Genomic DNA, 14,443 nt, shown 5'->3' on the forward strand with positions numbered 1-14,443 from the left:
GTCCTCCAGGACCACCAGACTCGGGACCACCGGAGTCAGACCCTCCATTACCACTGGACTCGGGACCACTGGAGTCAGTCCTCCAGGACCACCGGACTCGGGACCACTGGAGTCGGTCCTCCAGGACCACAGGACTCGGGACCACCAGAGTCAGACCCTCCATGACCTCCAGACTCAGGACCACCGGAGTCAGTCCTCCAGGACCACCAGATAAATAAGTAATCGACAAACAGCATAACAGAAAGCAATACTGAAGCAAAAAAATAGCTTAAAGAACATGGTATATTTTAGGGGAACTAATAATACTAAGTGACACACAGCTGGTAACAATGAGAACTAATAAGTGCAAGGGGTGATGGGAACTGAAGTCTGGAACAACACAAACAACAGTCCACAAGAGTGCCCTCTGATGACTGGCAACTTTACTCTAACAATGGACTCTATGCACTGAAAAAAGCCATACTATTAAAATATGAAACATTTAAGTAATCAAGGCAGTATATAGCTTGTTACACTTTCAAAGATAATATGTAAACACAATAGATTTAATACCCAAATTAACAAAGAAACCTCAGTACTTGGTACACAATGCACAATTATGGTAACAATCAGCAGATGGGTCACTTTGAGTAGAAAATTAACCCCCAGGTGTCACAAAACAGGAAGTTACTAAACCTAACAACAAAAGCAACCATAAAACAATGTAAATACAACTCAAACGTTCAACCTTATTTATCACTGATGCCCCAATGCATGATGGGAACACCAGTATCATAACTTTTTATTATAACATTCCAAGTACAAACTTTAATTTCTACAAGCTTGAATTGAATACCGATATAGAATTTACTTTTTTTTCTTGCCTGAACTAAATTAATGTAAAAATTACATTTGTTTTTCCATAGTATTTACTTCACCACATAATCCTTTTTATCTGTGTTTTAATGAATCACTGCTCTGTTGTTATGTTTCCTGTGGTTAACACCTCCTGATGACAAACCGGATGAGACGACAGTATTACCACACATGTGATTCATGCACTTAACTTCTGGTAAACCGTCCCTTTAAAAGCAAAGTATAGAAAAAACCGTCCCTTTAAAAGCAAAGTAAATAAAAAGTTTAAATCATTAATACTACTGTAAAATAAATACATTGAAGATTCAAGTTGAGTTAAATTAACAATATTCATATAGTGTAAAAACACAGTGGCACAATAATAACTCCAAGTCTTATTTTAGTATAAATACTATAGTTTTATTTAAATATTGTACAACTTGGAAAACATATTTACAGGAACTTTTCTTGCATCGTTACACTGTACACACAAAAAGTGTAGTTCTCATTTACACATTGTCTGCTTAAGAGCACCATAGAAACCATCAAAGGAGAGGACAGATGATACAACCAGAATCGAGGACACTACTGTAAGCAACACCCAGACAAGTCATGCAAGCTTTGCCACACAAAGGCCTCTGAATGGTACAGTATGAGAATTTAAGGCGCAAATGGCATGTTGATTTGTATGATGGAGCCACTCCTGGTTCGCTCACAGATCTGAGTGGCATTCAGTCACTATCAGCCCAACTCGGTGGGGCAACTCTCCTGTACTGAAATGATGATGTAAGAAAATTGCACTAGAATTTATAAAAGCACACCTACCATAAGAAAATGTGGAAAAATGTGAGTTTGTGTGTGTGGCAAACAAAGTGGCAAAACTCCAGATACAAAAAGTTTCAGTCACCATATCATCTCATGCAATGACACTCACTATTGGTGAAACGTGTCATTTATGCACCACCAGCAACACCAAACAGAATTGCAAAAATAACGGGTTCAAGAAAGTTTTTTTTTTTTTTTGGCTTTGTTCACACTGTAAACAAATTGGTTTGTTTTCCATTTTCTATCTCTGTTTTTTTTTTTTTTTGCACCAGCATTCTGTAAATGAAGAAGTCATATCAGTGTATACAAACAATCAATATCCAGTGTTATCACTTGCAATACCAAAATAACTTCAAATACGACAATTGAGAGTAGCTGTCAATGTAAAGAGAAGAAATAAATTCGAAAACTTGCCTCGGGGAAAAAGTGAACAAAATGTGTATATTCAGGCAGATTGAACAGTACAGATGTTGGTTTTTTTTTGGACATCACATTTGTCTTTTGTATGATGTTTCATGTGTTACGTTCACACTGAGACGTATTCAAACAAATCCAAAAATGACTTGTTTAGATCAGTTTTATTTTTAATTATCTATTTATCATATACATGTTTGGGTGTTCCTAATAACTGTTTATTATTATTATTATTTATTTTATTTATGACTTTCCTGATCCAAAATAAATAAGCCCAATTCTTATTGCCCACCTGAACAAAGCCAAACACTGTCATTACTCAAACAAACCATTAAAAAAAGGGGGAAATGGCAATTCCATTTGGTGCCTCTAGAGGCGCTGATATCACACACATCACCACTGACTAAAATAAAAAGACCGCTAAAACATTTTCGACCTAGATCACATTTTTAACTATCAAGTACACAACTGTCAATCTCAACCATTACACATGACTGGCTTAGTTGATTTCCATTCCATTATTTATAAAGAAAAGCAGACATGGGACACGATGGTGATTCTGGCAGATACTCTCAACATTTATCGATTCATCTGTGGTCTTTGTAGATGACAGTGAGAAAACATTGGTCATAACTGTCTTATGGCTTTCGCGCTTTGGTTTTCTTTACCGATTACACAATGTGAATCGAGATGGTGATTCCAACATGACCACAACCCACAAGACATTACATAAAATAAGAGACCTCAGTTCTGGTCAAATTGTGTTGCAGGCACAACTGACGACTTTATTATGGTCCTCTCTGTCTGTAATGCCATGCCTTTGTGGGACATAAGGATGGCAAACCTCACAAAACATCAAGTTCCATGTTTAGTTACACAGTATTTCAAATATGAAGTCACATTTATTCATGGGCTACACACATATGAGTAATTTTAACCCAATTGAATGCATACTTGACTAAGGTTTGCCATCCTGGGCATGCACAATATTTCACAGATATTGGAGAAACAAAACTAAAAAGATATCTGTATTTCTTAGATTTTATCTCGATAAACTGGACAAAAATATTACTATTATGTATAGTTGGATGTTTTTCATAGAATCTGTGTTTCATTTTTTTCAAAGACTGCAAGCCAATCACACTTAATGGTCTGCAGGAATTGTCACTTTCGTAAAAATAAAATCCCCTTCAGCTCACCCATTTTTTTTATTGTACAGGTAAAAACATTCATATAAATAATGTAGTCACTCACACGTTTATAATTTACAAAATTAAAGCAGCACATGAATGTGAAAGTTCTCTAGGACCAATCTAAATAAAAAAAGCGTTAGATACCCTTCAATCAGTTAAAAAAATAACCCAAGCCTCGCTAGGCAGCACAGAAAACGCCAAAAGGCCTTATGTTCGATCCGTAAAGACCAGCATTCCCTAACTTCTGCATTCTGTTTAATCTTGTCCACTAAATATTTATAAAAATAAAACATTTATATACCTGACCTTTCAATTCATGAAAAGCATTGGCAGATGCTAGCCAGTTGTGCGTGTAGACTTTCAAACTCTAAGGGTCGAGAGGTGAAGTCATGTAAATATACATCCAACACGCATTCAAAGTCAACATCCACCATCCCCGTGAGCAAGTGTATCTGTCTATCAACGGATTGTGACATTCTCTGGTACAGACCTTCGTCAGGTTTGACGCCATGTTGAAAACGAGGATGTGAAGAATAGATTTTACAATGGCATGCAATATATAAAGGTCCTAGATTACCGTATTTTTCGGACTATAAGTCGCATCAGTCTTGGTTCATGTCAAATTAATTTTGATAAATAAGTCTCACCTGACTATATGTCACAGGACCAGCCAAACTATGAAAAAAAGTGCGACTTATAGTCCGGAAAATACGGTAGGTCATTTTCACCAAATCCCAACTTTGAAAACTGTTTATGGAGTTTTTGCAGTCTATTGAATGTTTTTCAGAAAGACTTTTCATCAATATGCAGTTAAACGTTACAAACCTAAAAGGGCTGTACTACGGTCCCTCACAGCCTTATTTTCATTCATGTGAAAACTTAAATATGGCACGACCCTGACTAAGTCTGTGATGTCTGTGCAGTTTAGTTTCGATCGTATATAACAAAACACAAGCTATGCATTTATAACCAATCTCCTTCATGCCTTTGAACCTGCAATCCATCATCCGAGACCTCACAAAGTGACAGTGTAGGTGAAGGTTGTCTAACTAGAACAGAACTAGCCAGCACATTTTAAAGCACTTGCATTTCCCAACAGTTTTAAATCTAGCCAGGCCTCCTTCTGAACTTTAACCTACCTTTCTGTTACAGCTTAACCAAAGTTAACCGATAACCAAACGGGACACGTTATACACGTACACACACAAACACAGAGGCACTCCAGCTCATATAGACTTTAGAGACTTTAGATTCTCTCTCAAGACATAGACAACCAAGCATTTAACAACAACTTTTCATTTGCACAAACACGAGTGAATATAACAGCTTCTTCAAAAAGAAACCACTTTTTGAGGGTAATGCATGGCTCTCCTTCCCCTTGGAAAACTAGAAATGACTCAAATTCACAACACAGGTTGAAGATTCCCCAAACCCTTTTGGACACAAGTGAGGACATCAATTTTGGATTGTTTGTACCGCTTGCATCACCACCCGGGCCAACGAGTTCACACTATTCTCCTCCCTGGGTTGACTGGAGATCTACTCGAGAAGTGGAAGAATGGAAAAGGGTTCTAGGAGATCTGAGATGGGGAGCAGTGCAAGAGGGCAGTGGTGGAAGACACAGGTGTAAGAGAAGAGCGAGCTCCACTGGGCACGCTCAGTCTGTATATTCTGCCACGATGGACAGAAGCACTGTGATGTCATCAGGCTTCCCCCCTGAAATGAAAACAGACCAATTACATGGTCAGTACCACTGATTATGGATATTCAAACTGGTTTGGGGATATGAAAGGTAATGGAAATCAAGAACCTCTTTTTGAAGACTCACCTCTTACATTCAACCCATTGTCACAGGCAAACTGGGCGAAAGGGGACATGTAGTTGGGGTCATAGGCCAACTCATGGGCCTGTTCAGCGATGCTGCGGGCAGTCTGCTGGATACTATCATAATTGGTGTTCTAGAGATAAATAAAATGAAAAACGTGGAGAGTATCCACCGATATTATACCAAGATATCAGCCAGGGATATTTATTACATGGCTATTTTGAGTGTCAGTATGGGCAGCTAACTGGAAGATAAATAAAATGAAAAAGGACGAAATCATACTAATAACCCAGTAGTGTTAAACAGATATATCGGACAATTTTATTTCAAGATTATCGGTATCAGTCGATAACAGTCCTGTATCTTAAATGATGAGTTGATATCCCATGTTTGCAAAAAAAAACTTAATATTACCAAAATGTATCATTGAGTTATCAAAAGTTTCAGGTTTAATGACAAAAAGTACTCCAAATGCGTCATTTAACTTAGAACTCGTCCCCTTGGGTCCAATTTCATCGTATTTGCTATTAATACACTATCATATATACATATGTAATTATCATAAGGTATCATTATGCTATCATAACACTATCATATAAAAATTGGTAATGCAATGGCCACGCTACTCTCTATATTATTGGTATAAGCCAAAAACCAAATCAGTTGTACTTCACGTACCTTGAGATTCTTGAGTTCTTGCAGGATCATGTAGTCAGGCATGTTGTCAAAGAGGCCATCAGTAGCTGTTAAGATAATGTCCCCTAACTGGACATCAAAGGAGGTGCTATCTGCCACCTCAGGACTGAAAGATACAGATGGAAAGACACAAAGTTAAATCAAATATAAGACCTACATGGCATATGCCAATGCTCCACAATGCCGGTGTATTTTAATTACTATGGCACCCACATACCCATGACTGATGCAAAGTCTTGAACATTGCTATGAAAAATAAACAACCTTCTAAATTACACTGATAAATAACACACAAAACCATCCAATATGTTAAGCACAAAGGACACACAGTTCTCAGATTAATGTCTATGGGCAACAATCCAGCCATTTTTTATAAATGCTAATGGGAAAACAATGATCTAGTCCACTAAATTAGACTAAGACACTTGATCAGGGTTGAAACTCAAGCAGTAGCACAAAGAGGGTAACAGGGCAGAGATCAGCTTGACCTAAACGGCGGGTAATGGACACTTGGGGTTAGAACTTGTCCAGACCCAACATGACCTCAGGACCTAATCCAACAGTCAGGTTGTTTTCTTAGAAACCAGACTGGCCTCTTCAAACTCCAAATCCTTTTGAGTTTTAGTTTAATCTGTCTTAATCTGCGCTCCAATTATAGGTCACATTTAAGGCGGCAAAAAGGGGAAATATTTTTTTTTTACTAAAGGTGCAAAGATGAACTACAGTCATCTCAAAAGGCACACAAGGCAAAACATTTCCCTACACAGATATTGCACTGGATCTAAATACTGCTGGGCGATATATAGGGATGGGACGATAACCGGTTTTATCGATAACCGTGATAAAATGTGCTGAAGGTTAGTAATATCGTTTAAAAATGAATTATCATTAAAACCGTGTTTGATTATCGCGGTTTTAATAACTCGCTATTAAATCATATCCAGCCAGCAACAGTCTGACGCAAGCGCAGCGCACAATGTTTTTTTGTTTTTTTTTCGAGAAGGAATGGCGAGTCAGTGACTTTTATATGCTTTTCTATGCTTCTACACTTTTCATTGTAAGGAAGGAAATGCCACAGAATTTAATCTTTCTTTAAATTAAGTGCATAGAGTTGCTTGTTTTATTAGTTGTTTGTTGATTATTAAATATAAAACTTGCTGAAATGTTTTCAGTGTGAGCATAAACTATTTTTGAACACTGTCATCTCGTTTCAACAAAACCGTGATAATATTGATAATCGTGATAATTTTAGTCACTATAATCGTGATATTAAATTTTCATACCATCCCATCCCTAGCGATATATTGGTTCAAATGGATATAACTTGATATATTGGTTCAAATGGTAAACCGGTTTGAATTACACGGTATGATTTTTTTTTTTTTTAAATCTCTTATAAGTTGCTAAGCAACATAGACAGCATTGAGGAACTTGTAAATTGTAAGTCAAAGGAAATCTAGAAACTTGGTACTAAGATTAATTTTGCCTCTTTATGATAAATTATTTCTCAGATTAATTTTCTTTGGATAAATGCCTTTGCTAAATCACTAAAATGATGAAAATCATTTCGATCTCAGAAGTCTTGCAACACCTGAACACTGTCTTGATTCCAAAATTCAACATATACATTTTTGAGTTCCAGGTTAACAGTTTTCATTGCAGAAAACTGTTAACATGAAACTCAAAACAGGCTCTAAAATGGATATATAAATTCATGTAAAACTACAGGTAAATGGATATTTTAGTGCACACTTAGAACCGAACACTCAAGTCAGATTCCCTGCTGCACATGAGAAAGTTAGATGAGAGTTTTGTGCGGAGGTCTGCTATAACAGACTCCAGACGACATAAACTAAAGGTCCCACATAAATTTAGCAGGACATGAGGTGCTTAAAATAATCCCGCCCTCTACTAGCACTTGAAAAAAAATGTAAACAAGTGTTCAGTACAATGCTGAGTGGCTGAAAGGAATGGGTTTGCTTCCCCGCCCTCTCTCTTTGATTGGAGGTTTTGGGTATTTGCGCATGCGTTTGGATGTGTGCCTCTGGACAGACTGTGGCAGAGAGGGACTAGAATCACATGGTCTTGACATTAAAGATTTGGGCAAACACTCAAACACGGTGCTTTAGGCAGAACGCTTTGACTTGTCTCACTTCTACAGGTATCAGGAGAATCTTAACTAATACCTACTATAACTTAAAAATGAAAAATAATGCATATTCAATATTCTGAGAAATTCTGAAATGTTTGAAAATCAGATCTTGTCGGCTCCTACAGTAGGTGCATCTTACACTATTAATTGATGTAAAAGTCACACGGCCCACAAGCAGACGTCTGTGACACTGATCTGTGACACACAGCCATCTGTGATACTGCAGTGAGTGTATCCGCTATCAGCGAGTGTCACTGACCCACCTGTCACTCAACAACAGGCCCTCTGCTCCCGGCGGGGCTATGGACAGCTGGAAGGGTGTGTTGAAGTAGTGTTGCTGTTCGTCTGACCGATGGACCACCTCTCCACCCCGGACCACCAAGAAGCCCGAGTCTCCCAGATTACAGGTGTGTACCCTGTGACTCCGACGATCCAGAATGACTATACAAGCTGTGCTACTCCCTAGAAGAGACAGAGACAAACAATGAAGTAACAAATCACATATACTGAGTTTTTTTTAATTGGCGCTATAATACAAACTTTTTTTATATTCAAATGTAATGCTAATTTTAATATTCACTTATAAAAACAATTCCTTTTGTCCCCATAGCATAATCATGTAACCTACATACTGAGCAAAAATATTACTGACCTAACTATTGAACAGTAGTGTATGTAGAAAATTAAAATTTAGAAATGCTGTAAAAGTATTGTTTATTGTGAGTTCATGACACCAAACATTAATTAACATTAAAAAAAAAATGTGTTAACCTCAGGGAAACATCAGGGCTCCAGACTGGGACCAAATGGTTGCATTTTGCAGCGCATATATTTATTTAATTGAATTCACAATAGCACTATTCTTTCTCATGATTTTTAAATGGCTTTAATACTTCATGCAGCCTTGGAAGACGATCTCATAATGTTTTTCTTGGATTTTCGTCCGTGGAATGCTCCACTTTCTGTATTTGGCTGGTTAATCACGACAGGCAAAATGCAACTGAGGATTTTTTAAAATCGAGTAATCAAATTGAATCGAGGAAATGTAAGAGAGTTTAGTTGTTGCCTATATAGAGCATTCAAAATCAATCACTAATGTGTAAATATTGTTAACTAAATGATAAAAAAATGAGTTAATTGAAATAAAATATTGGATAAATATTAGATGAAAAAAGTTACTAATACTAAAACTACAACAACAAAAAAAGCTACATAGAACCTTTTTTTTTAGAAAATAAATAATACTAAAATAGCACTGAGATATCTGAAATTTGTGACTCATAACAGTCAATCTTTTTTATATGGACATTAAATTGAAAAGAATCAATACTGTACATCATGATTCAAGGACTGTGAGTCATCCTCATCCTGCAGCGGTTTGATTTATTTATCCTGTAAAAGCGGCAGTGAGTGTGTGACTCTCTGTATGGTTTGGTGTGTGTGTGTGTGTGGATAAGATCTTACCCAGCAGCGGTACTTTGTTCTGCAGGAGTTCATAGTAGCCGGAGGTCAGGATGCCCACGGGGCTGCTGGGAGTGAAGCGGCCCTCCTTCACGAGCCGTTCACACGTCCTCATCAGGGTGGCAGAGAATTGGGACGGGTCCACGCCGTAATCCCTCCAGCCCCCGACACCATCCGCAACACCTGAGAGGAAAACACAAGCAAAGAGATACTGTAAACCCCTCATTTCCTCAACCCTAATAGCTATAACACCTAACTTCTGACAATTGGATGAAAAGGAAGGAAGAGATGGTTGTTCCTAATGTGACCCTACGATATAACACTGCAATAATAAATACTATAATGCAGCATTTTAACACACTATACTACCACTTGCCTTATTACTGGTAAGGTTTCACGGTTTGAAACCAGCTGAGCTACTGTCACACTGCTGAAAGCTGTCATTAGTAGCGTCTCTACTTCTAGTTAGTCACTCCCTATCACCAATACTGAGACCTCTCACTCTGACTTCACATTGTTACCACACACGCTTGTCGAGAATCAAGAGATTGCATGGGCTCAGAGAGAGATCCGGGCTCAAGAGGAATGAGGGGCGGCTTATCACTGTTAAACACTTTTTAGAGCAGCACAAATTGAGCTACCATTAACATTTCAGTGGAGCTTTGCAAACAAGACCAACTGTTCATCACAACACGAAAAAAAAGACTTAAAGAGAATGTGAAAATGTAACCTGGTGCATACTGTATCATAACACTTTGCAGGGAAGAAATGTTTTTTATAATGCCACATAGACTTCCAACATGCAAATCATGACCACATAGTTCAGCAGAAAACATCAGAATTAAATGGCAATCAGAATGGGATCAATGTCTACACAATAAGTTGCATGAAATAAATCCTGATGCGTGGAAAAAAGAATCATTGGAATCAAGTACTCTATACAAGATGCAGAATAGGACATTCAAAAATTACACATCAATTTTTACTCTCAGGAGAAAATCCTCCAAAAATGTTCATCTTGTCAGAATTCATTGTCCATTAAACATATCCTTCTAGATTGTATTACATCTGCCCCTGTGAGAAACCTTTTTTATTCTGGTGATACTTTTGAAAAAGTTTTTAATCAATCCGAATATGGTTCTAAGATTTCTAGAAGAAATACATTTTGAAAATCTTTTCTAGTCTTCTTTTGATTGATTGCACATCTGAAGTTAGATGCAAGGTTTGTGAAATTAGATGTTCACTAGTCATTCAAAGATTTGTTTAAATTATGTAAATGCATATTTGCTTAATGATGACGGCAAACGGGGAAAGTATTATACTGTTTGCCTTTCTATTACTAATAGGCTTAATATAAAAGCAATCAGTATAATACTTTTTGTATACTTTAATTCCTTTGTTTAACCGTTCTATCTGATTATTAGACAGACTTCTATCTGTATTAGACAGAACTGTTAACGACGACGACGAACAAGAGAGAGAGAGTGTAAGTACTGTGTAGGCTCAGGCACTGCCGCTTTTAGCACTGTCTAAACACTTCGAACACATTGGCCAAGCAGATAAACTTATCGGCCGATGCAGATATTTGAAAAATGGCAAATATTGGCCAATGTATCGGCCTTGCCGATATATCGGTCCACCACTAGTTACTATATTTATAGACTTTGGGCATACCATCAAGATGAGTGAAAATAACATTACTTTCAGTTGGCATGGCTACAAAACTGAAACCTCCAAGCAAACTGTTCTTTAGTCTTATATGATCATTTCGTATTGCTTTTAAATGGAATATCATATGTCTACAAAAACTGAGACAATAAAAAGCTACATGCGTGATTTGTGCCAATGTTCAGCTGCAATGACTGCTGGATTTAGGTCTGTTTCTGGCTGTGACTGAGCACATCTCTGCAAACATCTCCTGGAAAAGTGTTTCACTGAACACCTCACATCCACTGCCAATGTGATTACACCCTCCTGAAACTTCAACGGGAACCACTGAGAAAACAGACCACTGAATTAATAAGGGAACCAAATAAACCCCTGAGTGGTTTCTTCCTGTTTTATAAGACCAGTTCATTAAGCTAATTGGAGCAGAATTTAAAATCATCTACTGATCTTTAAAGACATGTAACAGTAAATAGAGGATTCACTAGACTCCGTGGACAGAGGCAATCTCACATTTAAAAATAAATCAAATTTATAATGGGAGATGATGCAAACAAACCAACCAGTTTGATTTTAAGCAAAAAAGTATCGGTAAAATTAAGTCTATACTTAAAAGCTTTAATGAGGGAACGAACTACAATCCCATGAAACCTCTTCTGCGACATAATACATTTAAAAATATTGATTTAAATACGCTGATTTTACATACAAAAGTTGTATATTTTACATTGATTGCAAAATATGCATATTTATACAAATGTAAGTTAATTGCAAGTGCAGTGAGACTGACTCAATTAGTTTTGATTCTCAGATTGGTGTAGTCTTCGCTGCAGAATCATGGGTAATGTAGTCTTTTAGCTGTTAAACTAAGTTAAAAATAAATGGGCTGATGGCTTCAACAAAGCCATTTCCCATTGTTTAACAATCTTGCAGCTCTCAGCAGGTCTTATCTGTTAATACTTTAAAAATGAAATCCCGGTTAAGAAACTTCAATAGGATTTTTACTTCTGGAACCTGATTACTGCACTCTCTATCCACTTAACAGCCACACACTGCAATGTCCATGAATAGTCACCGAGAATAGCACAAGCACCACTTTAGAAAATGCAAAAGGCTTGTTTAACAGTAGTCAATACATGCAGGTATTCTGACGCACGTTACGCAGAGCTATAGTATCTCGTGCTGAACAGCTGCTCTGATACTCACGTGCTGCTGAGGCTAGAACAAAAGACGAACATTGATTGCAGCACATGCATGTAACAGGGATCCCTTTGTTTCCTTGTTAACTTAAGAACATTGCACATTATTCGGAGCTCTTCCTGTTAAAACTATCCGATACTATAATATGAGGATTATTCTCATCATAGGTTGTAAATATGACAGAGAATGTCTCTGTGGTCAGTTGAAGCCTCGGGTGTGTGTCGCAGGAACGTGTAGGTGACTAAACATGGCCGCCTCCATACTCAACCATTCTGACCTTTACACGAGCTCCTGCAACACTTACAAGCGAGCCCTTACGACTCACACATAAAAGAGTTCATGTAATATGTATACACGTGTTATGCATGAAGCCCATTGCATTCTTTAAACCGGTCGAATTACTTAAATATTCGCGGCGTACAGAGTGAAAGCACACGCGATCGGAGAAATATATTTATGATAAGCACGCCTGACTTTAACAACGTGTTATTTACACCCGTGTTGCCATGATGGAAAGGTTTGACGGAGAAATCCTTCTAGTTTCCACTTTGGGAGTTCAGCCCGGCGTCTTTCTGGGTGAAAGGTCAACCTGGATTACCCCAAGCTCACAGTGCATTAAATGTGTATTTTATATGCGTTATATGATGTAACGTTATAATATTTATTACCGGTTGCTCCATATGTAAGGAACGCGTGTTAAATCTACAGGCGGGAAAAAGTTACGTTATATCCCAGAGATTCAGAAAGAGGGAGGTTATCTCAGGTGAGGGCTGGACTAATCGTCCCGCACGAGATGAGCGCAGGCTTCACTCGAGCCGTGAAGGTCATCTTCATAGTTAAAAGTCCTTAGCAAGCTGCTCGCCGTGCATTTTCGTGCCGAAACAACATGGTCCAGGTGATATATAACACACTCTATTCACACTGGTGGCTCTCACCTAAGACATCTGCGGACTTGTGCCGGGCGATGAAGCAGGCATCGTCTCCGTAACACATGCCCTTCTTCAGGATCCCCTTCCGAAAGTCCTTCCCGAAGCCGCAGCTGGCCGTGACCAGGCTGTAATCTCTGCTGTCCGTCTGCGAGAGTCCGCCCAGGACAGCCCTAGCCACGATCCTGCCATAGGAGAGTACCGATAACATCCCCGACGGTGTGCGGTGAGCGTGTAGCTGCCGAGCCCGTCTCCCGTCTCTCTAGCGTCCGCCTCCGTGCGCCGACATCCGGCTCCGCGCACCGCGGACCAACCACACGAGCCGAAGCAAGCCGCTTTACAAGTGATGCAAGACCTTTCTTCTTCAGTGAATACCAGAAGCCTGAGCTGTTTTATTCTTTAGCGGATTTATCAGACAAAGTTCCTCCAGTACACTCCATCCCATCCGACATCCTCTCGCGTAAGCCACTCGCTCACTAGCGCCCGTGCTCCGGAGACAAGCACATACGGGTCCTGAGCTCACATGACCGGCTGCGGTGACGTAGAACCTAGTGGAAACCCAAGGACGTTTGACGTAGTGGAAGAACACGTGCTGGAGCACTAAAATATTGATCGCTCTTCTGACTTCTGTGGTGGTGACAAGAAAACCATCCTCGTTTATTTTTCCATTGCATACAATACTAAACTATTTTGTTTGGATGTGGAGTATTTAAGTAGAAACGTTGCTTTACAGTTCATTTTAATAAGAAACCTTCAGACTGAAAACATGAAATGGTCTGAGAATAATTTAATAATTTATAATTTAAAATTTAATTAATTTACAATTTTATAAATAAGAAATAATTAAAGATTTTATATATAAATATTAAAATAATTTAAGATTTTATATATATAAATATATATATAATTTTATATATATAAATAAATATAATATATATATATATATATATATATATATATATATAATTTTATATATATAAATATATATATATATATATTAATGCTCATCAAGGCTATATTTGTTTAATTATAAATATAGTAAAAGCAGAAATATTGTGAAACATCATTACAATTAAAAATTGTTAAATGTACTTATTTTTTATTACAATTTAATTTGCATTTGAATTTATTTTCATATTAAATATTTTGTATACAAGTTTATGTCGTTCAGAAATCATCGGTATGTCAATTTGGTGTTCAGTTATTGTGAAACATTATTGGTGCTCAATTATTAATAATGCAATTGTTATTA

At 37.7% G+C, this 14,443-nt stretch overlaps 1 protein-coding gene across 1 annotated transcript; it reads right to left on the reverse strand.

Moving 5' to 3' along the window:
- Positions 1 to 4,454: 4,454 nt before the first annotated feature.
- Positions 4,455 to 13,703, reverse strand: LOC132132246 (protein phosphatase PTC7 homolog). Its single transcript, XM_059544592.1, has 6 exons — positions 13,201 to 13,703; positions 9,404 to 9,583; positions 8,203 to 8,401; positions 5,770 to 5,893; positions 5,095 to 5,224; positions 4,455 to 4,982 (listed from the first exon to the last, which is right to left on the reverse strand). The coding sequence occupies exons 1-6, from the start codon at positions 13,400 to 13,402 to the stop codon at positions 4,924 to 4,926; spliced, it is 894 nt and encodes a 297-aa protein (XP_059400575.1). The 5' UTR covers positions 13,403 to 13,703; the 3' UTR covers positions 4,455 to 4,923.
- Positions 13,704 to 14,443: the final 740 nt, after the last annotated feature.

The sequence above is a fragment of the Carassius carassius genome, chromosome 49, assembly GCF_963082965.1.
Source record: "Carassius carassius chromosome 49, fCarCar2.1, whole genome shotgun sequence".
Classification (NCBI taxonomy): Eukaryota; Metazoa; Chordata; class Actinopteri; order Cypriniformes; family Cyprinidae; genus Carassius; species Carassius carassius.

Bases quoted from the DNA above. Each gene is read 5' to 3' on its own strand.
- LOC132132246 (XM_059544592.1), bottom strand. From the start codon at position 13,402: ATGTTATCGGTACTCTCCTATGGCAGGATCGTGGCTAGGGCTGTCCTG. The intron at 9,584-13,200 runs GTGAGAGCCACC...TTTTCCTCTCAG, and splicing joins CAAGTCCGCAGATGTCTTAG to GTGTTGCGGATGGTGTCGGG. The intron at 8,402-9,403 runs GTAAGATCTTAT...TGTCTCTTCTAG, and splicing joins GAACAAAGTACCGCTGCTGG to GGAGTAGCACAGCTTGTATA.